General features: G+C 39.5%; 1 protein-coding gene across 1 annotated transcript in view; it reads right to left on the minus strand.

Moving 5' to 3' along the window:
* Window positions 1-23,169, minus strand: part of LOC126329181 (voltage-dependent anion-selective channel-like) — a 60,208-nt gene extending 37,039 nt beyond the window's left edge. Inside the window, exon 1 of the mRNA XM_049996131.1 lies at window positions 22,820-23,169. Coding sequence (XP_049852088.1) covers window positions 22,820-22,975 — 156 coding nt within the window. The 5' untranslated portion in view covers window positions 22,976-23,169. The remainder of the gene's footprint in view (window positions 1-22,819) is intronic.
* Between the last annotated feature and the right edge of the window lie 3,618 nt (window positions 23,170-26,787).

The raw sequence follows: 26,787 nt of genomic DNA on the forward strand, positions 1-26,787 counted from the left end.
ACTTCCGTACATTTTTGTATGGTTTGTATTAAACTATTACACTAGCCCCTCTCCTCAAGTTCGGTCTGTGGAATCGGTTCGTCAGTATTTGATGTGGTTTACGAAATATATCCAGCGGTAACGTTAGGTGACTCACCCTGTATATTAGTTTGTGCACGGCAGATAAATCCTCGATGTGTTTCGAGACGCGATTTAAGAAGCAAGCACTTCAACTTTAACTGCTCGTCAGTCCCGTTACTGACGAGAGTCATTTGCGACCAAAGAATCGCAAACATGGTGATCTATTTCCAGATACAATTAGACACATCAATTGGGTCCTTCCGACTATGGAAAAAGGAATGTGATTATTAATCTTCTCCTTCATGAAAATGGCCTCAAATTTTAGAATGTCTATGTGTATTCCAAATCGCTTCAGTAATATAACTATAAATTTCTAACACACGTGTTTAAAAACTTGAATAATATTGAATATTACAAATTTGTGGGTCACAAAGGATAAAATATCACCTGGTGAAGTGGTGCCTGTTTCGATTTTTATTGTTAGCAATATTGCTTGTTATAAGCAAGATCATATGAAAGCATACTTTTCTATGGGTCATCATTATGGAAAAGACAGATTTTAACTGTGCCAGATATACTGCAAAATTCTGAAATAATTAGTTAAAGACAATGGTAATGTAATTATTCTGTTCAAACAAGATGAACATAATTCGACATATGCATTCAGCATTTATATTAACCCAGGTATGACTTTTAATGCCTTCCTCGAAATGTGTAAACTAGTGTGGAGAAAGAATGCATATAATTTTCCGGTTATAAGCAAAGATGATGATTTAAATAATGGGCGATATCATGTTAATTTCGATAACTACATTTTATTTGAGATCATGTGCCAATGTGAACAGTAGTATAAATTGAAACTTTTGCTTGTAATCCTTTCAATTATGATCAAATGCTGCAGTTGTCAACATGTCTCTCAATTCAGTTTAATAAAAGATTAGTTTTAAAAGTGAGTTGTTGTAATCTCGACGAAATATTCATACGAAACTCGCCTTGATGCAAAAAAATAAAAGACAAGCTGAAGCTGACTCGTACTGGAAAGAGCACTTAGACCCACTTCTCAACCGCTAGAGAAGTTGGGAGAACTAGTCTGACATGAGAATAAGACATACCTAGAAGAAAGAGATGGGTTAAAGAATAAGATGAAGATGATTGTGCTGATGCTGATCATGATAGAGATGGCCTGGGTTGAACTGTCAACATAATTTTTTAGTAAACCAATAAACAGAATACTTGATACTGGATATAGCACCAGATTTGATCCAACAGCAAGAGTGTGGATGAATGGTAATTCGCAAGAAGATGATTTAATAATTCACAATATAAGATGCCTGGTAACGAGAAGATTATATAACGTAGCGTTCAAAATTAGAGCTCCTAAAACGAGTCACACAGCACACAATCTTCAAAATTATGGTAACATACACAAGGCTGCAAATCTACCTCTCTCAGAAATCGCCAAATTCAATCTGAGGTTATAAATTGACTCAGATCGTTAAGCCAGCATTAAATAAAACTGATCAATTAATAGTGAGAGATAATGACATAAATATCGCTAACAGAGAGAACGAAAATGCGCTTGAAGTGTTCTATTGATAGACAGTCTGCACTGAATCGCCGGCACATATTGATTCTAAGACTTTTTTGAAAGATTTTTATATACTTATTGTTTTTCCTTTCATTTCCACAGTAATCAATATATATCATGAAAGTAAGAGTAGTGTGTCTGTGAGAGCCGCTAAAATGTAGCAAGCAAATTTCGCACCTACATGGGAGCTGTGTGGTGTGGTAACCTTCCATCCCAGATCCATGAAGAAGGAAGGCTTTGTTTTGGACTTACGGGGAGTAGTTATGAAGATATGGGTGTCTAAAGAGGGCATTTGCTCGTGACGACATAATAAACGTAAATGTGGTTAGTCCGTGCATGCCACTATAACTCTGTCGCACACTCCTACAGCCCTATGGGGATTGCATGGTATGGTAGCCCTTCAGCCCCCACCCATGAAGAAGATTTGGTTTGGAACTGCAGGGATTGGTTTCTGAGATATGGATGTCAAAAGAGGGCGTCACATTAATGGAGTTCTTATGGGAAGATGGCGAAGCAACTTGGAATTGAGTGTCAAAGTGGCTGAGACTGGCCAGAATGTTCTTTCTAGAATGTTCGGGAATGTAGACCTCAGAGGTAATCCAGAATTAATGGGTGGAGTATAACTTACACATTATGGGCATTTTCTGTAAACATTTCCAGTTATTCCAAAATCAGTTCCAGCTAATGAAAACTTTGCAAGTTTGAAGAAATAATTTCTCTGGTCTCAAGTGAAAAAAGTACATTTAAGAACAAATATGAGATTTCAATTTTCCAATGATGAAGAAGCAAAAGAGTCTGTTGAGAAACTTCTTCGAGTTAGTGAAGGTACTCACCCAACTGCTTCTGTAACTGGACTTGGAAATGTTTTTTGCAACAGTGTGAACAACCCAAATGAATTAATAGATGCAGTTATTCTGAAAATTGTTCAAAATTATTCAAGTTGGTTAACTGAAAGAGCCATTTGAGTATTAAGAAATGAAGTAATCGACAATATTAATTTAAAATTTCTAAACTAGAAATGGCTTTGAACAGTTATCAAACAATATAATTGAAGCAAACATAATATCAGGCAAAGGTAAAAAAACAATACTTACTTTGCTGATTCCTCTCACATCTACTGAACTACTGTTTCAGTTTAAAAGAGTGCAATTTACAATAAGATTAGCATTTAGTGTCATTATAAGTTAGGCACAAAGACAAACATTAAAATGTTGCAGTATAAAGTGAAAGAATAATGCTTTTCTCATAGTTAGTTACATGAATCTAAGTTAGGCTCAAAGACAAACATTAAGATGTTGCAGTATTAATGTGAAAGAATAATGCTTTTCTCATAGTTAGTTACATGAATCTTGCTCTAGGAATGGAAAACCAAATATAAATATGACAAATGTGGCAAAGTTTTCTTTCACTGAATTAAATACAAGACTATTGAGAGTATATATATATATATATATATATATATATATATATATATATATATATATATATTTTCTGGGGAATAGTATGAGCTTTATCTATGTCACTGAGATTTTATGAATAATTTTGAATGTTAAATAATGTTCTAAAGTATTCCTGAGTCTCGGAAGTTCATGAATTTCTGTTAACATTCTCAAATATTTTGATATCCATGTAAAATGTTGTATAAAGAAGAGATAGGCAGAGTACTTATTTCAAATCAGGGTACTGAATACTTCAATGGATTTAAGGGTAATGGAGAATACTTTTAACAATTTGAGAGTATTTTTTGTGTATATATAATCATTTTTATGATATTTTAAGTGTGAGCATTTTAGGTTAGGCTTTACCGTGACTGTTATTGACATTAAATGAAACAACAAGTGTACTGTCACTAGTCGCCATTTTATTTATTTTCACGACGCGTTTCAAAGGTTTAAACCTTTTATCATTGGGTGGATTTGAATTATTTAGTATGACATTTGAGTGTGTGTTATGTTACGATTTTTGGAGGAACTTGTGGCACTGCCTCCAGCGGTCACGGGTTCCTATATGCTGTCGTAACACATCACAAGCATACTGTCACATTTGTAAACAAACAATATAGACGCCTTTGAAACACGCTGTGGAAATAAATAAAATGGTGACTGGTAACAGTAAACTTGTTGTTTCATTTAATTTTTATGATATTTTGAATGTTCATTTTTATGTATATTTTCAGGGGAATAGTTCGAGACTTATCTATGTTATTGAGATTCTATGAATAATTTTGAATGCTAAAGAATGTTCTAAAATATTCTAGATTCTAGAAAATTGATGAATTTTTTTAACATTCTCAAATGTTTTGATATCTGTGTAAAATGTTGTATAAAGAGGCGATAGGCAGAGTACTTATTTCAAATCAGGGTACTGAATACTTCAATTGATTTTAGGGTAATGGAGAATACTTTTAACCATTTGAGAGTATTTTTTGTGTATATATAAACATTATATTTTGAATGTTCATTTTTATGTATATTTTCAGGGAAATAGTTCGAGACTTATCTATGTCATTGAGATTTAATGAATAATTTTGAATGTTAAAGAATGTTCTAAAATATTTTAGATTCTAGAAAGTTCAAGAATTTTTGTTAACATTCTCAAATGTTTTGATATCCGTGTAAAATGTTGTCATATAAAAAAGAGACAGCAGAGTACTTATTTCAAATCAGGGTACTGAATACTTCAATGGATTTTAGGATAATGGAGAATACTTTTAACCATTTGAGAGTATTTTTTGTGTATATATAAACATTTTTATGGTATTTTGAATGTTCATTTTTACTGTGCTCTCGAGTGATCTGGAATGTTCACAAAAACACATGATAGTAAAAGCAATGTAAAGTGGGTCTTTTACAGCTAATATATTATAATTATAAGTCATTTTGACACAGTTTTGTGTGTGCATGCATGCGTGTGTGTGTGTGTGTGTGTGTACATAAATAATGTAACATGATTACATTTTCATGTCTTTGATTCTCTAAGAAACAATGAATATATTTGCCTTGGAGGTTAAGTATTTTTGTTACATAACTGCCACAACATTTAAATTCTACACTTTACTAGTTTGAGACGGAGAGGACGGGCATGGAATATAATGCACAACTGTCCTATTAACATTGCTAGGATTTTTAATACTGCTAGAGATAATGGGAGGAGGAAGGAGAGGGAGAATGGGTTTCTAACTTCCCACTGGGAGTACTGCACCCAAATTGGTTGGAAAGACAGAGAAGGAGGGGGAATACAGCAGAGAATATTCCCAGTGTTCCACTGGGAATACAGCACTATGATTGTTTGGAAAGGGGGAGGGGGATACAGCACACAATTGTTTCCCTCATATTTCATTTTTTACTACTTATGTTTGGCTGGTGAGAGAATGGAAGAGGACATGATTTTCAATTTTCCCCTAATACAATTTTGCTATTTCCGCCACATTGGATAAGGAGTACTGCACTTTGATATGTTGGAGATGGAGGAGAACAGGTCTTTTTTGTTTTTTAATTTTCCACTAACACAATTAGACTATTTACTTCATTTTGGATTTTTAATACTGTGCTATGACTGACTGGAGTTATTGAGGGATAGAGTGGGACGAGAGAGGGAGAGCATTTTTAATTTTCCGTTAGCACAATTGAGCTACTTCCACCATCCTGTATTTTTAAAATTTTTGTTTATTAAATTGATTGATTGAGGACATCATTAGTTGAATGTTACTGATGATAGCACAGATGACATTCAGAGTTACATGGCAGACAAATGATGTCGATCAAGATCAAAGGCCATGGACCCCTCGCCCTGAATGTAGGCAACTCAGAGTTCAGAGGTCAATCTGATCCAGAAAGCCCACTGATGTCCTATGTCCCTTAATGTTGGTCATTCCCCCAGGGACAGCCTACATACACTATATGAACAAAAGTATATGGACAACACCATGTAATTTGGAATTGACCACTAAATGTCAGGAGAGGCTCACCACAGTAACAGTTCAATTAGTGACGCTTCAACCCCTTTAAAGCCGGCCATGTGGGGATGTGTTTGTGAACTATAAATACGAAGGAACAATCACAGATAAATCAAGATCAGACAGGCCTGATGAACTAATGAACAGGGACATCGAACATTTCGGAGGGTGATTATAAAAAATCGCGTGAAATCAGCGGAAGGAATCACTCGAGGGTTCCAAAGTGCTACCAGCAGTCCAGCTAGCACAGTGACTGTGCGTAGGGAGAAAAAAGAATGTAGAATTATGGTCAAGTATCTCCTCGTGAGCCACACGTTCTTCAGTCACTGCCAAGAGACGCGTGAGATGGAGTAAACAGCAACACCATTGGGCAGTGAATGACTAGAAACGAGTGTCACTGAGTAATGAGTCACGCTGTACCCTGCGTGAGTCTGATGGAAGGGGTTTGGGTTTAGCGAAAGCCTTGAGAACATTACCTGACATCATGCGTAGTGCCAACAGTGACGTATGGAGGAGGCAGCGTTATGGTATGGGAGCGCTTTTCGTCGTTGTGGTATAGTTTTCTTGTTGCACTTACGAAAACGCTAAATACAGAAGGATATAAACATGTTTTACAGCACTGTATACTGTGTACGAATAGAGGAACAGTTCGGAGACGATTATTGCTTGTATCAGCGTGACAAGGCAGCCAGTCATAAAGCAGCGTGTGAGAGGCAATGGTTTGTGGGTAATACTTTCCTGAAGTGGACTGATCTGCCCACTGCCCCTATCTGCACCCAACGGAACACCTTGGGGATGAGTTAGAACACCGACTTCGCTCCAGACCCGAGCGTCCGACATCACTGCCTTCTATGGTTTCAGCTCTTAAGGATGAATGATCTGCCTTTCGTCCAACGACTTTCAGACACCTCCTCACTGAAAGTGTCCCCTGCAGAGTTTAAGCCGTCATAAAGGAGAAGAGCTGACACACCCCATAATACAGTAATGTCTACTAGTAGGTATGCGCACACTTTTGATCAGTTAGTGTTCTTCGATCCCTCGGTTTTCCCATTGCCAAAACTCTATCTTTCTCGGAAACGAACCAGAGTGCACCTTTTTTGGTGCTGTTGGCTTGTTTGCTGCATCGGTCTGAAATAAAATCTCTTCCGCAGTAACATATCTGTACACAAAATAAATTGGATTGATTTTCAAGTGGTCCAAGTATCTCTAAAAAATTAACTTTCACATTAACTTTTGGGTCTCCATTTAAGACATGCAACACCCATCTTACTGTAAGATTTCACACAGTTTCTTAATTATGTAAAATATACTGCACCCTTTCCTCTGACATCACTTTTCGATTTGCGTCCTATCCGTGTGATGGATTAATGATAAAAAGAATTGCATTCACAATTGCGTATACGATTAGACTTCAGCTGCGTAATTTATTAAGAACTAGATCGCTCGTAATCTCCGACTACGTTTCTAATAACGCCTATGTTCGTTTATTCGCCTATTTCTTTAGAATCGCATAGTGCTTGTAGAGACACATTAGGACAAAATGCTTGCTCGATTATTTTCTGCCTTTTGGTTGTGATGACTGGAAATTTTTCCTAGCTTAAGAGCTGAAAGGCACTGAGGAATGGTCGTTTATTTCGACGATGGAGGCTTGAGAGACGGTGTCTAATTTTGCGAGCTGAAAGGCTTGAGAAACGGTCTCTGATTTTGCCTTTCTCCTGCCTAGGATGTGCAGTTTTTTCCGGCGTGCCTACAAGATCCGCTTTACTTCATGCGACAGAAACGGCAGTGCCTGATTCCGGCGTTGTGCATATTTTCCTTCACACTGCTTCACAGTTATCTGTTTTCTTTACAAAATTCAGGTATTGAACATCGCATAAATTTTCCGCGTAAAGAATCTCGATTACTCCGTGCGGCCTGAGGCGTCTTGTCACGGTTCGTGCGGCTGCCCCCGTTGGAGGTTCGAGTCCTCCGTCGGGCATGGGCGTGTGTGTTGTCCTTAGCTTAAGTTACTTTAATTAGTGTGTAAGCCTAGGGACCGATGTCCTCAGCAGTTTGGTCCCATAGTCCTTACCACAAATTTCCAATTTCCAATCTCGCTTACTCATTACGTGGTGTAACTCTGCATTCAGGCTGTAGTTAATACTGCGAATGAACGCTGAGAAGCATATTTGTCACAAAGTGAAATAAGGCTGAGGGTTGAATTTCCAAACTGAACCGTCTAATGTCGGCTCATTGCTTGTGTCCGGCCGACAGAGCGAGTTGACTCAGTGGTTAAAACCTGTAATGGCCTTTAGGAGGGCGGTCCAAACACCCATCTAGTCAGACAGATTTCGCGTTTGCGTTATTTCCCTGAACTGCTGTATTCAAACACCCCGATGGTTTCTTTGAAAATCACACGACCGATTTCCTTTCCCATCCTTGTCCAATTTATTTGAGTTTGTAAGCCGTATCTAATGAAATCGTCGTCGACGGAACGCTAAACACTAATATACCCCTTATCTTGTCGATAGTCATATGACCAATCTTTTTATAAGGTGTAGTGGTTTATTGTGCGTTATTAAGACGCAATTTTTCTCTGCTGGTTTAGACAGAACACATTAGAAATATGCTTTCCATCCCAGGTTCAAGATCCCCTACTCTCTCACAAGGGGCTCTTTTAAATTGTTTGCTATTCCTCCAGCTGAAAATACCAGCCGAAAGGGATCCCACAGCCGAGGAAGGTGTAGTGTAGAACACGATTGTTCAGTTGCATTCCGTTCCAGAAAATGCATTCCATAATTATTTTCACCAACGTCGGGTCCGTCGACAAAAACCATTCATTACCAAAGAGACTATTATGGAATGCTCTCGAGTGTCAACCATGAAATGATCTAACGGTTTGTTTGATGTCCAAGAGTTCAATAATGCTAACAGATCACGTAAAAGTATCCTTTCTTTTAAAAAATCACACAGACAAGTGCTCTAAGTATTGGTGTTATTATGTGCTTCCTGCATGACTCCTGCTTGCTGCATGGACTCTTGCTTGTTGCAGTTTTCAGCTAGACTGTCTAGAGTCTAGGCAGCGAGGACTTTATACTCATCGCCACACAGTGTTTCCAGTGTCCGTTACTTTCACTGTTAAATGACTGTATTTATCTCGTGAAGTATATGAAGATTTAAAGACGTTTTGGAATGGGGTTACAATTCTCTCTATCATCTACCATAGGGACAACTAAGAATTAGGCATGTAAGCCGTATCTCTCTCTCCTGGCTGTACACTTCCCACACCGCCATGCCACATTGTTGGAGCATGAGAAGGGGAAGAGAGGGAAACTCTGAAAGCGCCGCATTTAAATGGCAGTGTAGTCGCATTCCATACAACTTGATTTCATGGCCAAACTTTCAGGAAACATTCCTCACACACAAAGAAAGAGAATATGTTGTGTGGACATGTGTCCGTAAACGCTTGCTTTCCATGTTAGAGCTCATTTTATTACTTCTCTTCAAATCACATTAATCATGGAATGGAAACACACAGCAACAGAACGTACCAGCGTGACTTCAAACACTTTTTTACAGGAAATGTTCAAAATGTCCTCCGTTAGCGAGGATACATGCATCCACCCTCCGTCGCATGGAATTCCTGATGCGCTGATGCAGCCCTGGAGAATGGCGTATTGTATCACAGCCGTCCACGATACGAGCACCAAGAGTCTCTACATTTGGTACCGGGGTTGCGTAGACAAGAGCTTTCCATTGCCCCCATAAATGAAAGTCAAGAGGGTTGAGGTCAGGCGAGCGTGGAGGCCACGGAATTGGTCCGCCTCTGCCAACCCATCGGTCACCGAATCTGTTGTTGAGAAGCGTACGAACACTTCGACTGAAATGTGCAGGAGCTCCATCGTGCATGAACCACAAGTTGTGTCGCACTTGTAAAGGCACATGTTCTAGCAGCACAGGTAATGCTGTATGAAATCATGGCGGTGAATCGAGGAAGTACAGTGCATACTGACGAAACGAAAATGAGCTCTAGCATGGAAATTAAGCGTTTCCGGACACATGTCCATATATATATATATATATATATATATATATATATATATATATATATATATATATTTGGCGCGCTGAAGACATAATATAATGTTTATCTGGTACACACTGCCGTCATATGGACAGACGCTGACAGTTTCACGGGTTTTCTCACTCAGGTTGCACGTAATCGTGACTTATTTAGTTCCAATAATCGAAAAAAGTCTTCCACATACATATGCTGATGGAAATACTTTATCATGTTTACAACCTCATTATGAAGACGTGGAAACTCTTCCCAGGGGAAACAACATAGACCAACTGCATAGTTTTATCGCGAAAGAATTTGTCTTTTAAATGGGAGTTACGTTGCAGATCAATTAGTTCCATCTGCACGTGCACATCGGCGCTTTCAACTGAAACGGCAAATGGCGTCGAAAACAGGTGTAAGACTGGAAGTGTCGCCAAAACTTTTAGGAAACCATCCTTGTAATTCTTTCATGGCCATAATGACTTCGCATTTTCTCTAACGCCAAGGAACTCAGGACAAATTTGACGGTGTTTTTTTTTTTTGTCAAGATTTCTCCCTTCCACAACGCGATTTTCTTTTTAAATGCATCCCCATCAAACCAGAAATAAATTTTTTATCACCTTGCAGTGTATTACTGTCGACAGTGTGTAGTCAAGTCTGCTTAAAATGCGACGTCTGCTGTCTATTCCAGATGTTCTAATTTTCGTTCCTGCTCTCCTTCTTCCCTTCATAAATTCACAATAGTTTGTTTTAAATCGAAAAATTGTTCCAGGTATGCTTCTTGACCTAACCAGTCTCCTTTGCAGTAATACAAAGGATGTAAATTTTAAGTTGAGAAACCAGAATAAATCGAAAAATAAGCTTCACACGAAAAAATGTTTAGAATCCAAAGTTGTTTATTTTTTAGGGGGACATCTGCTGGTGCTAAAATTAGCCCACCAACCCAGCGCCCTGGGGGTAGGGTGGGAGGTACCTTTAAAATATCAAATGGGAACCCCCATTTTTTATTGCAGAATCAGATCATACATAAAAAACTACGTACATTTTGTCTTAAACATTTGTTTTGATTCTTGGTAGTTGGCACTGTAATTAAAAACAAAATCCATGTCCTCATTTTTGCATGGAAATGGCTGCGGATAAATAAAAAATACTTATTTACTTCGTAAATTTTGATTCGCTAAATCTAAAACTCTCCCCATAGGGTGGGGTTTGGGAGAGAGGAATTAGAGTTTTACAAATGTTGACCCAAGAATTCGTTTGTTCAGTAAATGGTTCCTGTGAAAATAAAAAAATTATAGTGCCATTCACTTTTTGAACAACCCAAGTATCTACATTCCTCATTCACCTCTTGAAATACGCAACCATTTCAAGAATTGTAAACTGAAGGGGGATCGCTGCTATCAGCTGCAGCTGAACATTAAGCAAAATCAACAGCGACGAGCGAAAATGTGCACTGTACCGGGATTCGAACCCTGGATCTCCAGCTTACTAGGCAGGTGCGGTAACCACTGCGCCATTTTTTTTGTAATATCATTTTGCTCGTTAATGTTCGTTGCTTTTGTTTTTACATGTACTGTTTCACAGCTGTTGGATCTGCGTGGTGTCTGTTCTTTCGAAGGAACGGGCACTAGGCATTCAAATCATTGCAAAAGTCCTTGGAAATCTGATACAACTTCTGTCTGTTGTTGATTCCTATGTCATTAGCCATCTTGCGTTGTTGCAGGTTTCAGTATGAAGATTGGTTTTTAATGTGCCGCTCCACACTAGTCCATCCTACGCAGGTCTCTTCATCTCTCCGTAAGTACTACTATCTATACTCATTTGTTTACTGTGTTCGAGCTTTGTTCTCCCTCTAGAGTTCTTACCATCAACGATTCTCTCTATTACCAGACTGAAAATGATGCCACTGGGTGTGTACTATCAGCCGATCCCTACTTTCAGTCAAGTTATGTCATAGGTTTTCTACGGTCGCAGGTTCGAATCCTGCCTCGGGCATGGATGTGTGTGATGTTCTTAAGGGGGGTAGAACGTCAAACGGGCCGACTTGGAGCAGGAGAGGCACCACAGGACGTTTTAATTTCCACTGTCTATACTTTTACAAGTAAATTCATAAAATTTTGTCAGCATGACCAGGAAGGATTCAGGATTCACACTCGTAGCAGCGGAAGTTCAAAACCATAACATAATAATTTTTTACATATGAAATTTCATCATTTTTTTTTCACTTACTATTGGCTACATTTGTTGCTATAGGTACACTTCTCTTCATAAGTAAGAAAGACTTTCGATTAATTTTGCACAGCATACAAACCATACTTACAGGTGTCTGAAACTCTAGAATCTATTTAATTTATGAAAAAATGAATGAGCTGTTACGTTTTAAACTTTATGTTTAGAAAAAAATCAAATTTTGTAGTTAATTATCTAAATTTTTACCACAGTTTTTAATAGATTTGGAAAATTCTACAGTTTCATACACCTGTAAGTATGGTTTGTATGCCGTGCAAAATTCATCAAAGAATCTCTCTTACTTGTGAAGAAAAATGTACCTATAGCAACAAGTGAAAAAATGATGAAATTTCATATCTAAAAAAATTATTTTCTTATGTTTTTGCACTTCCATTGCTATGAGTGTGAATCCTTCCTGGTCATGCTGACAAAGTTTTATGAATTTATTTGTAAAAGTATAAAATGGCTTTGAGAACTATGCGACTCAACTTCTGAGGTCATCAGTCGCCTAGAACTCAGAACTAATTAAACCTAACTAACTTAAGGACATCACACACATCCATGCCCGAGGCAGGATTCGAACCTGCGACCGGAGCGGGCGCTCGGTTCCAGACTGTAGCGCCTAGAACCGCACGGCCACTCTGACCGGCTGTGTAAAAGTATAGACAGTAGAAAATAAAATGTCCTGTGGTGCCTCTCCTGCTCCAAGTCGGCCCGTTTGACGTCCTACCCCCCTTAAGTTACTTAGGTTTCAGTAGTTCCAAGTTCTAGGGGACTGATGACCTCAGATGTTAAGTCCCATAGTGCTCAGAGCCATTTGAGCGATTTTTTGCATAGGTTTTCTTTCTTCCTAGTTCGGTATTGTACCTCCTCATTAGTTATTCGATCTTCTCATCTGAACTTCATCAGTCCTCTGTAATAATACATTTCAAATATGCTATTGTCTTCTTGTCTGGCCGGTCCATCGTCTGCGTTTCATTTCTGTACAGGGCTGCATTCCAGACAAACACCTTCAGAAAAGACTTTCTACAAAACTTCAATTTGTATCCGAAGTTAACAAATTTCTCTTTTTCAAAAATTCTTTTCTTACCAGTCTGCATTCCAAATCATTACGAAATGTCGTATTCATGATCTGTGGAACAAGGATTAGTGTATGTATGTTTTATATCATCTCTACTTATCTCATCGGTGCCATCTTAACTGATGAAAAGCAATGTCTGCTCAACATAATTTTCATTAACTAGTTAATTAGTTACATGTCCCATGGGTGAATTGTATAATAATTGTAAAGGCACGGGAAGAATCAGTTCTAAACACGCTTCTGGTTGGTAATAAGTGAATCCTATGCTTTCATTGCGTCCACGATTCCACTCAGTATGCATAACGCAGTTAGTACCAGACCCGTAAGGAAACGTGCTATTACTCACCAAGGGTTTAGACTTCAAAGAATAACTGCCATCAATGTTCCTAATATATTCAATGAGGTGGGAAGGGTACCTCTATCTTAGAACAGACAACAACTAATCCCTATAATTGTATTTATTGGAATCACTGGGTCATTAAAATGCACAGCAGCAATGTCAGGTATCGCCTGGTATTAAATTTCTCAAATAACATAAAATATAAAAAGATCAATAATATAACAAAATTCGGGATAGTTAATTATTTTAAGTGAGAGAAAGACTCTCTGGCGGAAGACTATCCTAATGTCGAGCTGAACGATGTTACTGGCTCTAATAAATTTTACTCTTCCCCACAAATGTTAACCAAATGTAACCGTCGAGCACACGAAGAAAATAAGTAATTTCTGGAAATACTACAAGGGGGACAGGTCTTCCTACTTTGAGCTTCGTGTCACTGGAGTAAAAACTGGCTTGTGATACGACATTTATATTAAATGGCGTGCTGTGTTCTTTACCTAGTCTGCTTTTAGTAGCCAAGCACATGCGCAATCTTAGCGAGCCGTCTGTTACTCTGCCCTCACTGTTCTCGCAAGGATTTAACTTTATTGGTTCTCTTCATTCTCCATTCAGGAGATTTACGAAAAGAATTCAGCCAGCTCGTGACTGAATTTTGGGGCCGGGTGAGCAAAGTGTTCACACCAATGTATCTCCTTTCTCTGTCGTCACGTCAGAGAGGGATGCCCTCCAACCACACTCGACGACGTCACAAGGGAAAGCGCCTGTCGCTCTAGTCAGTTGCGCGTCTCCTTAGCCTAGCTTCCCTTCTCTTTACTGTGGGGTTGGACACTGGATGGAACAGCCAATGGCAGTCGCTCTTTCATCCAATCAGCATAAAGCTTAATAAGTACAGTGTCGTATAATTGGCTGGCTTTCAAGTGAACAGCCAGGTCTGATACCCCCGTTATTAACATTCCATTATCCACAAGACTGGTAAGTTATGTCCTTGAGCGCTATTCACGTGATACACCGTTCTTCCCCCAGTTCTCTGCCATGTACGTCTCCTGCGCTTGACCTTGACTAGGCTGCAGCTCTGCAGGCCATTGTGTCACAGCGTGGCTAACTAAAACTGGCTTGCCCTCCAGTGATGTTTCTACCCTGTTTCTACTTTACTTTAACATGTAAATTTACGTAAGGGAGTTGTCCTCGTCACTCTCGATGCCACTTGTATTAAATCTCAAACAAGTGAAATATATACACAAAAACCTATCCCATGTTGCAAAACGAGTGTCTTGCAACACTATAAACGACACGTCAAATTAAGGCACCAGACATGTAAAGTGTCCAAAATCCCGACGCCTTACTCGGTTTACAAGTTTTTGTATTCTTCATGTTCTTATTGGTACCAATCATTTCTTCTACCAAATTTTAACACGCAGCAGCCACAGTTTTCAAGTCTGTTATTATAGTGCAGGCTGCGACACGGGATGAGCAGCTATAGCCCCTTCTTCGTCTTTCTTCTCTGGTAATAGATGGCATGACATGTTATATACCGTTGGAAAGCTGAGAAGTTGGTCTGTTTAGTGGTTTCTCAGGTTTTGCTAAGAAAACACCCTTTAGAAATTGTGCAGTGTACAAAGCAAGGAAGAAGAAATGTGATACACGGTATAGGCGTGAGAAATGTCTAGTGACGTTGTACATGCCGGTATTTTTTCGGGTTTACAAAAACATCTAAAACAGTATTGTCATCACTCTTCATCACTTCAATGAATTCCTATCAAGAGTCATATAAGTTTGAGAAAGGGTATAAGACAAAATATGATTATTTTCATAAATTGAAATAGTTAATATAGGGGTCGACTATGGGGAAAAAGGTTAGTCAGTGGGTTGATGAAGGAAGAATGTAGTCGTCTTTAAATTTTTGCTGTGTCATAGAAGAACATTAAAATCCTGTTAAATGTAGTTAGTAGTGGAGGAAACCTAGGTTCTGTAAATTGGACATTGCCCTCCACCTAAATATTTTATTATTCACTTCTCAATTAACTCAAAATCATTCTCGTCTCCTATCTCTACCGATATGAAAAGAAAGACAAGCGTTACTTTCCACTTCTCGAAACGTATTAATCCTGAAGAAGTGAATAAAAATTTGAAGAACCATCGGTTAATTTTATTTTTAAGTTTTTTCCAAGATTACGTAGCCCTTGGCACCCGAACGCACAAACTGTCAGTTGATACCGATGATAAGATAAATTACAGATAGGTTTCATTTTGGAGACGTCGTGATGACGTTGTTTCACGCATTATAAAGCTCGATTGGCAGGTAAGAATGATGACATCAGACCTTGTACCGGCTCGTGGCTGAGAGTCGCGCGTGAGGTATAATCGCGGTGGCCATGTGCATGGAAAACTCTTGTCTCTAAAATCAATTTGGGAATGGACTTACATATCATGAGTACCTAATTCTGAGTTTAACTGTAGCTGTTGGAGTGAACTGCTCTGGTGAAAAAAGTGAGGGTAAAAGGGTCGGTCGTCATTTAACGCCTGTTTTGACGAGAGTACTGGCCCACAGCTCTGCATACTGCCTAAGAAATCAATAATAACAAAACAAATCAATAAGAAATCGTGTAAGCAACCGAATCATCTCTCTAGATAAGTCGTCGTTGCATACACAAGCCACTATTCCTTAAGAGTACTATTGAAAATCACATATAATGCGGCAATGGTGATTCGCATAAAGACAACAGGACTGCCGTGGAACTCTTTAAGCGCATGTTTTGGACTGCCCGTCTACAGCAGGAAAAAAAAGGGTTCAAATGGCTCTAAGCACTATGGGACTTAACATCTGAGGTCATCAGTCCCCTAGACTTAGAAACTACTTAAACCTAACGAACCTAAGGACATCACACACACCCATGCCCGAGGCAGGATTCGAACCTGCGACCGTAGCAGCAGCGCGGTTCCGGACTGAAGCGCCTAGAACCGCTCGGTCACAACGGCCAGCTACGGCAGGGACAATGTAGCTCTATTTGCTAGAATGGTGTATCTGACGTCTTCCCTCAAAGGCGACTGATACAATGACCTTCTCTGAACTATGTCCAATATGGAATTTCTGTTCCTTGTCGCTTTCGGAACTGTATCAGTTTGCTCAAAGAATACTCCCCACACATAAAGGTACTTACCACAATCCACGTCAACTGGGAAGCAATCGAGACAGGTGGGCGTCCAAGGACCCTACTGTGACTGACACTGATGAAAAGCATGGGCTTTTGAATGGTTGTGGCTCAAGATGACTCTCTAGTACTTCTTGGATCATAAAAAATTAGGTAAACAACAAATCGTTACCGAAGAAGGAACTAGGCGATGTTAGGAACTGAGCTGCTCGGTCGCAAATCCCATCATCTCGATTTAGGTTCTTGTGCTTTTCTATAAATCACTTTTAGTGAATTCTTGGATAATTTCTTTGGAAAGGTCGTTGTTGATTTGCTTAATATCCCTTTCATTGTCCAATCTGAGGATGTGGTCCATCTGTAAAGATCTTGTTGCCGACGAGACATTAACACAGATCTTCCTTTCTTTCCTCTGTAACACTGCCTGCTAGCAGTTACTATTATTTTTTTTACAAATAGGAAGAAGAATGTATTGAAAACGGAACACTAGTTTATTTGGGAAAAGAAGGAGAAATATATTTGGCTTGGGCTTGTAGAAGGAATCCTGTCGACAACTGTGTGAAGTTATTTAGGGGAATCCAGGAAAACGTAAGTCAGGATGCATAGATGGGAATTTGAACCCAGTTGCTCATGGATACAGGTGCCATATCTTAATCACTGAGCCACCTCACTAGGTACAAGTATACAAATACATGACAGAAATGAAAAATGTTGCACCATGAATATAATCGAACACTAAGAAACTGGTACACCAGTATTTCCATCCCTGTGGGATACACTGATTAAAATGTCATCCTTATACGGACACAGTTTCAATACTGAAAAGAAGCCATTCCTACATATGAAAATTAGTGCGAGTACATAATGCCTTGTGGATGTATCTAACGCAAATGAAACTTTTCAGGCGCAGATCATAACATAGTATGCCAAGAGGACGACCATATGCAGCGTATCGGCATCTTTCAGACTTTGACAACGTCGGATCATTGTCGTAAGGAACATGGGAGCATCTTAGCGACATATTGCCTGTCGGCTTCTGTCTCGGGTTCTTCAGCCAACATTTGTTTCATAATTTTTCCGACGCTTCGCTAGTGCAAGTGGCTGGCATGGTCCAAGCTTCACCCTCCACTACTGGTGACGGACTGGAGTCTAGCCTACGGCCAGAGATTATATGTAATTGTCTCGCGAGTGTTTGAGGGCTTTCTTCCGGTTATTTCCGCTGTTGTTCTCCCCTTGTTAAATGTAACGGTAGTTCGCTGCAGCACAGGTATCAAAGATCCGTTTAGGTCGAGGCTTTCCTCTTTCTTGTTGAATCAGTGTCATGCTTGTGGAATTTCTATGGTTTCCCTGGACAAGCGGGCAATGTAGCTCTTCTCCACAACAACATCTGTGTGGCGAATTTTATTACGTGGTCCGCCACGACAGATTTCTCAATCTGTCCCTGCCTCCAGTACCGTTTACGTCCATTGGTCCTGGTGTTGATGGGTTCTCCAATAATTCTCACAAAGACTTTTCCACATTCAGTACATTCCCAACATTGCAAGTTGGTCCCTTTTGTCTTTTGCTGATCTGAGACACTCTTTGATCTTCTTGGTTGGTTTGTAAATCATCTTTATGCTGTGTTTGCTCAATATATAGCCGATTCTGTCCATCACTCTGGTGATGTATGGAAGAAAGGCTTTAACTGACATTTCCTGTTCTGACGTGTTACTCTGCCTCATGCTATGTTCCGTGACACTTCTTATACAACTGGTGGAGTGCCCATCACTTCTTAGACACTTCCCATGTGTTCCATCTTGTGTCCGAGGTGCTGCAGCTTACTATTCATATTGCGTGCATTACGAATGTAATTAATTGTTTCCTTTTTCTGGGTCGATGACGATTTGACAGTTTGTCCAGGTACACATCTGGAAAGGATATCTTTTGATCCTTTTCTACTTCCATAATAAAATTTAATGTTGGTGTGGAGACTGTTAGTTGAGTTAGGAAGTCACCAAGCTGTTACCGCGGCTGCACACTACAAGCGTATTGTTGATGCACCTGTAGCACAGCTTAGGTTCACAAGGTGACATGTCCAGCGCCTGTCTTTTGAAATGCTCCCTGGAGAAACTGATTACCACTGGACTAAGTGAACTGACCTTGGTGATGACTTCCACCTTTTTGTAGAAATCGCTGTACCACATCATTTACTCTTGGGAAGACATTCTTGAAACTGTTTGGTGACGTCATGTTGGAAAATGGGGCTGATATGCTCCAGAGAATAACTGAGTGGCGCTTTAGTGAAGAAAGAACCAACGTCAAAGCTGATCAATATGTCGTTTGGTCCAAGTTTGTTTCCTCAGCTTCACAAAAAATGCCCCGAGTCCTTTACGTATGTGTCAGTCTTTCCCATGTGCAGCTCAACCAGAGAGGCCAAGTGTTCCGTCAGTTTATACGATCGGTCGTTGTGGTACAATATGTTTATGGATTTTTGGTAATTCATTCAGTCGAGATGGTAGGACTTCCATATTTGCTCAGGTTCCACTGTACGTACACTGAGAGAGGATGCCTTGATTAATCGATTCGTATTTCATGTGATTCACTGCATCGGATCTGTTCTTAACTTTTGGTATGTCTTTAGGTTTATTAGATTCCGAATCTTCTGCTTATAATCTTAGGTCTTCATAACAATTTATCTTTTCGGGAGGCAGTACCAATATACTCTTGACAGTGTTATGGCTTTCGGTAGCTTGTAACTCTTCCTTTTGCGGGTTGCATGCCTATGGTTTTGCTCAGGCAGTGTACTGCATATTTCCTCAACTTTTTCACAACGGAGGGTCCGGATAGCCACTTTGTTGTTAGCAATGATATCCTCTGTAGGAAAAGTTCTTGGGATAATAGGTGCAGTTCGCTCCTTTTTGATGGATGGACTGTTCCTCTACAGTCACTCATCATTCATTGAGATTGGCCACTGTCGCCAGGAACCGACTTGTCGATCTGCTCTCCATATTTGCAAAAATTTCCTTACGTCGCTCGGTGCATCTGTCGAGTTTTTAATTCATGCTCCTGAGAGGAATGCTGCCGATCTTATCACGGTCGTCTCAATGCTTCTGCCAGGTAATAGACAGAAAATGACCAAAGTATTTCATCAATTCTTGGTGGCCACTTTCTTCATGGAGCATTTCGAAAGACAGGGGCTGGACATGTCGCCTTGTAAACCTAATGTGTGGTACAGGTACATCAACAATACGTTTGCAGTGTGAAACCAAGGCGAGTAAGAGCTTGGTGACTTCCTAAGACAGCCGAACAGTCTCTATACCAACATAATGTTTATTATGGAAGTAGAAAAGGATCAACAGAAGCCCTTTTTAGATGTGTAGGTTACGAGGAATGGTGAGAATTCCGACACAGTGTGTATCGAAAACCTACAGGCACGGACCAATACCTGGACAAACTGTCAAACCATCACCAACCCAGAAAAAGAGAATGATTAATTACGCTCGTAATGCACGCAACACGAAAAAGTGACACGAGATACAACTCGTGGAAAGTGTTCCGAAAAGCAACGGATACTCTAACAGTGCGTGGAAGTGTCACGAAAGTTAACACGCGTCGAAGAGACACGTCGGAAGAAGAAACGTCGGTTACGACCTTTCTGCCATACATCCACAGGGTGACGGACAGAATCGGCCGTATATTGCGCAAAAGCGGCGTTAAGGCGATTCACTAACCAACCAAGAAGATAAATAGTGTCTCAGATCAGCAAACCACAAAAGGAACGAACTGGCAATGTCGAGAATATACCGCATTTGGAAAGGTCTATGTGGGAATGATAGAAATATTCATCAGCACTGGACTCACCGAACGTAAGCGGCATTGCAGGCTGGGACAGGTAAAGAAACCGGCCGTGACGGAGCTCGCACTGTGAGTCTGACCACACAATAAAATTCGCTGACACGAAATTCTGGTTGCGGAGAAGCGCTACTACACCTTCTTGTTCAGGATAGCCGTACAAATCCACAAGCATGATGACTGCTTCAGCAAGAAAGCTGAAAGCCTCAGGCTAAACTGACCTTGGATTCTCGTGCTGCAGCGAAGTACCACTGCAGGTAATACATGGGGAAACACAGCAAATGACCAGAGAAAGACCCTGAGACTTTGGGCCGGAGAGTAGATAAAATCTCCGATTGCGAGCTGGACTACAGTCCGCCACCAGCAATGGAAGGTAAAGCTTTGACAATGCTAGCCACTCGTGGTGGCGAAGCGTCAGAAAAATCGTCAAACAAACGTCTGCCATAAAATCCGAAACAGAATTAATATGTCAACAAGAGGCCATGAAAGCCTCAGTGATTTTGTATCATACAGACAGGTTACACAGTCAGTTGGCTGTTGTCCAATGACTGGAGAACGCGTGGCGATGCGATGGACTCAAGACAGTAGTGTGACAGGAAGAGAAGACATAAATTCTTCCGGAAGGACTACGCCACGAGAAGATAGTAGGATTGTTAGACTGGCTTTGACGAGTAGCTGTATGACAACAGCTGACACCCAGGTAGTGGTCTCTGGGAGTGCGGTTTGGTAATTACTGAAGGGATGTTGAATGCTCGCCGGTATGTGGCAAGAATAGTAACTCTGATGCCATATCTAAATGTGATATTTCAGCATTTCGCACCAGAATCACACTGAGACTTAAACGGAGCCTTGAATAGCCTTCCACACCCCTGGGTTTTCACCCATAGAGGACGTCTGTGATGGGAAGACGAAAACTTTATCAGCCTGCAACCAGCATTCTTTGTGTATTTCAAGTGTGACAAGAAGTGCCTCAGGGTTGGATCTGGAGAGTGTTTGCTTCGATGCTTCAATGAATAAAAAATTTCGTCATATCCGTGGGAATCACACATCATACTGATGTTTATGATGGACACCAGCTCAGTCAATGAGAACTTTGAAACAGAGAAAATGGTAGTTCGTGATTAAATAGTTAACTTCGTAAAATATAGGTATGAAGCTGATCATCCATGATGCCCTTTTGTCTATGATAATTAACAACATATTTTATGTTAAAATTTTCAACAAATAGTAAGTTTTAGCGCAAAATCGGCATCGACATGCAGTGTCAGAAGCCGGTCGAAAAACGTTTGTAACGATACCTCATTAATCCATGTACGATTAGTATGTGTTGACAAAAACGGATGTTGAAATAATATATATGATCTGTCAACGGGAATGATTTAGGGTAGATAGCAGCTTATAATTGGAAATCGCATTAATGAAAGTTATAGAATCATTCGCACGAACACTATTTAGTAAGTGTCTTCAGACGTTTTAGCTTACAAAAAGAAGGGTGCGCAATAGAATTGACAATACTATCATTTTTCTGGTGTTTCCTAGAGCACATGTCCTGCATTACTGAAGTAGTAGCGCGTTTAACATAGATTACTAAACCCTTGTAAAATTTACGATTGCAGCTGGTACCCATTCGAGTTTCCCGGCAATCTGGTATTGTCAATGTAGGGTGAAATACAGGAAATTTTATACATGACATAATATTGGAGACTTTACATATGTCTTTAGTTAGAGCATAAACGGTAAATTATGACTTCCTTTGAATAAAATACGGAGCAGTGAAATTTACTATTGTTTAGTAACAACGTTACATTTCCCCTTCTTTAGTGTTCTAGGGTTAAATCCAATGTGAGAACTGAAAAACAAAGCATCGAAATTGAAATTCGTGGATTTGAAACACAAAGCGAGTGCATTGTCATTGTGGGAGGATATGTTCAGTTAACGAAGGGAAGGTCATAGTGTGCCATGGGCGCTAGAAAAGCACGTGATGAAACCGTTGTTGAAATTTCTAGTAATGACAGAAATTGTGTTAACAGTGACATATTCGCATGAGTATTAACGAGTGCGCCAATGACAATAAGAAATCTGAATTAACAAAAGATACTTTAAATATTCGCTTCAAATGTGACGTAGTGTAAAGCACATTCCTTACGGCGAATCTAAGCTTTTTAGTTATACTATCTACACGTAACGTTCTGAGTTAACACAGGATTTTGTTGTCAATAATGCTATAGGCACAGAAAAGCAATCTTATCAGGTCAAATACGCTGGTGGACGAAAAAAAGTATACATCAAATTGTGAACCATACAGTTTCACGACGTGCGTTGACACTTCATACACACAGAAGCTCAACTTGCAGAATGACAGTCAATCCTCTTATATCGTGACAAACTCATCGATAGGTAAACCTTTCGCAAAATTTAAACATTTTATACTGTGCTACTTGGTTCATCGTGTCCGTCTCATTGATAGTTGCAGTATCATGAAACTACGTACGTTGTCCTGATTAAAGAAAAGTAAACAGTAACGAAAAATATCGATGATACACTTACGAGTCTTTCGTAACATGGGCCCCCGAACAGCCTGTACAACAGGCAGCAGGTCCGTCTTCCAGCGCTCTGGTACCACGCCTGGGATCTGCGGGCGCAATCATGTTGCTTTGACACGAAACGTACTTCAGATTTTGTAGGGAAATTTGAATCTGCCATAATATAAAATTATCAGTTGTTGTCACGATGATCGTATGGCGTCTGGCTTATGTAAATTTAATCAAAAAACGAAATCTCAAATTCTTTTTAGCAACAGCTGAATGGTGACTGCACTTGGCCATTGTTTATCTACATGGATCTTAGGCAACCAAAGATTAATTACGAACCAGTAAAAATAGTGATGATACCGCAGTGATGTGTACAAAGTTGACAGTATACGGAATTATCATTATGCAAAGTACACGCGAAAATGGTGTTTTAATGGTTACGCGAGTGTTTTCACCGTTAGATTTAAATGTACTATCGCCTCCTTTCATGATACGAAATAATGCTGTCTATTCAGTCATACTTCCTTCACAACAAACCTTTTTGGTGGCTTACCGTGCGTGACCTTTGACCTAGATTATCAAATCTACTACTTTCTGAAAAATTATCCTATTGTGAAAATGTTATCCGACAATTAGTTTGAAAAGATTTGTTCAGTTCACGTAGTCCAGAAAATTCTACATCATGATTTAAATCCTCGTTTTCAGTTCCTATGGCGTTTGATAAAGATAGTTTTGAAGACGGTAACATAGTACTGACGTTTTCATTCGGATGTTGGTTTCAAAAACCTTTGCGCGCTCCGTTTATATAATGTTGTTTCTAGATATACGATTCTAAATACCGAACAACACATTTCTCGAAATGTTGTTCGATTAACGTCTGACGAAACCAGGAGGACACTCGAAGTACGAGTATATTAACAGTGTTACTAGTAAAATAGGAGTAAACATGAACGATACCATCACCAATGGCAGTAATAATGTGCAACTTAGTAGAAAAAGTGATGTCTGGTTACAAGTTGTCGGTTAGTTTGGTGTTTATCCAGTAACGCCATGACTATCACTGTATATATCACGGTACCCACATTATGAAGTAAATGGTTAAGCCACGATTTGTTTTCTTGGATGGAAGACCAAATGCAGAAATTTTCGAGACACAGTTTCCTGTTTATGACGTAAGAAAAAGTCTTTCTTCTGATACATAGAGCTGGGATTTAGCAGTCATTGACAGAAATAAACAGGTATTTGTTTTTCGAATCCCATTTAATTCGCATTTAACTTACGTTTGTAACTGGTATCTTATTAGGCATATTAAACAACTGAATTATTTCGCACTTGATCAGATCTTTTAAACGATAGACAATGAATGAGATCTTGCTAAATGGAAACTGAAGAAAATCTAAAGATGGCCCCACACCTAACTGCATGCTTGACAAGCACACTTGCGCAGCGTGCTTACCCAAGCATGCATGAAAGTGTGAGGATAAATGTGCGCAAGCATCAGGATGTACAAGCAGCTTGATGCTTGATCGAATTTCGATTATGCATGCTTGTGCAAGCGTTTAAAGTGTGTATGCTCGAGTGTGTGTCCGAAGAATAGGGAGGCTTGTGCAAGCATTTGTCTGTGACCTGGCTTGATTTAATTTTCATTTGGTTGTATTAAATTATATTCTGCACAAAAGCTGTACTGTAACTGTAGTTCACGTCAAAGAACACGATATTTCGTGGAGAAAGAAAGAAGAAAATCAACAGTACTGTGAGATAAGTGTGCCTAGCACAAATGGTTAATACAGGAATAATGTTTTCGTTTCTTTAACCACTCTACTCCACGTGTCACATTTTACCTTTTTTTGTCACAGAAGCAGAAAGGTTGCCAAAGGCACCGCATCGTCGTCGGAGCTCGACATTTTGTGATAAATAAACTAATCCATGTACAAGCAAGTGTATAGGCGGCTAGGCGCTAGGAATTTCTTCACGCTTGCTCAAGTACGCTTGCGCAAGCGTCCTTGTCAAGCATGCAGTTACGTGTGTGACCGCCTTAACCCAGGTCCTCAGTTTTTCTCGTTTATCACAACAAAATCAGTGTGGCCGCTACAGTCTTCATTGTCGTGTCAGTCTTTGCTTTTCTATTGCGTATTGAGGGTAAGTATTTACTATATATGTTACTGACTGATGAAGGATTTCGATTTAATTGATTGCAAAAACTTCAAGTAACTTGGCTTCAGCTCAGAGAAGCTGCAGCTTGATCTGTATATTAGCATTTTAGCGTCGCCAAGTTATTTATTGTCAGTGGTGTATTGCTTCATAATGTTTGCTCATTTTAATGTGAGGCTGTACATCGCTGTCAATATTTCATTAAGACTGATAACTTTTTAGTGGTGTTTGCTCAGGGAAGCGAAAGCTTTTCACTTGTAACAATTAAAACTGACTTTTTCTTCCGTAACTCCACATGACATTCTAGGTTATCACAGATGCTTACGCACTGTTGAAACGTTTTCACAGATCACCAGGCCGCATAAGTAAACCAGTAGTTAGTTCGTTGATTACAGCTTTTGTTTTTCAATGAACGCTATGCAACCTATCATTTCTTCAGTATGTGTGCACATGATAAATATTACAAAAACAGAGGGAAAATGTGGTGTAAGAAAAACATGTAGAATTATTTACAGAATGTCTACATAATATTGGTATACATTAGAGTGGGAAGAATGCTGTCAGATTTTTCTTTATTATCCAAGGGAACAGAATAGGCCTGCCGGCATGACCGAGCGGTTCTAGGCGCTACAGTCTGGAACCGCGCGACCGCTACGATCGCAGGTTCGAATCCTGCCTCGGGCATGGATGTGTGTGACGTCCTTAGGTTAGCTAGGTTTAAGTAGTTTTAAGTTCTAGGGGACTGAAGACCTCAGAAGTTAAATTCCATAGTGCTCAGAGCCATTTGAACCATTTTTTGAACAGACTAGTTGTAAAGATCTTTAGGCCCGTAAGTCACGTAATGGTGTAGAAGACATTTATTAAAATTTCCTCTGATACTGTAGAGAAACCATAAAAATTTAGTCAGGACAAAGAAAAAGTTACTGTCAGAAACAAGGATACAGTGGCGGAGCACAGATAACTTGTAAATGAAGTTATAGAAAAAGCTAATGCTTACGAATTGTCACTTTGTCTTGAACTTATTGATTTCCAGAAAGATCATAGATATTTTTTTCTTGTGGGAGGGGAGTTCAGTGCTGTTAAAGTAACTGATGTTCATTCAGATCAGTACCCCAAAATACCAGTATTGAACTGTCATAAACTGTTTCAACGTTTAGGATTGGAACAAAGGTTGCACCTAATGAAAATTCTAAGGTAAATGAATGGAGATCAACGCACTGTAGTACAATAATGGCAACTCGTACTGATGCTGAGATAAATCCTTCTATAAATCGTGAGTATTTAGTGTCTATAAACTGTATGTTATGCGACAGTCCGTTTCAGATGCATTCTTTGTCCGCATAGTTGATCAAGAATGAAAGCACCTTGCAAGACATGGCATGCATTCAATAAAGGGCAAAGCCTTAGGCAGTCTGAGAATTAGCGATTCTAAAGAAGTGTTGATCCTAAAAGCGGTTTAGAACTAAGAAAAAGAAACATTGAACGAAATACTGATGATTTCAAGTATATTGTTCTACAGTTAAATTAAGAAATAAATCATGATAAAAGTGAAACAAAGGTACCAGAAAATAATAAGCATCTTCTCCATAGCGACAAATATGTTTCTTCTTTCTATTGCCGAGAATGTCTCTTCTACATCCACACACATACTCCTCAAGCCATCATACGGTGCATGATGGTGGGTACCTTGCACCACTACTAATCACTTTCTTTCCTGTTCCACTCACAGATACAGCTAGGAAAAAACGACTATCTATATGTCTCCATACGAGCGCTAATTTCTCTTATCTTCGTCGTCCTTATGCGAAATGTACGTTGGCGGGAGTAGAAGCC

This window comes from Schistocerca gregaria, chromosome 2, assembly GCF_023897955.1.
Source record: "Schistocerca gregaria isolate iqSchGreg1 chromosome 2, iqSchGreg1.2, whole genome shotgun sequence".
Taxonomy (NCBI): Eukaryota; Metazoa; Arthropoda; class Insecta; order Orthoptera; family Acrididae; genus Schistocerca; species Schistocerca gregaria.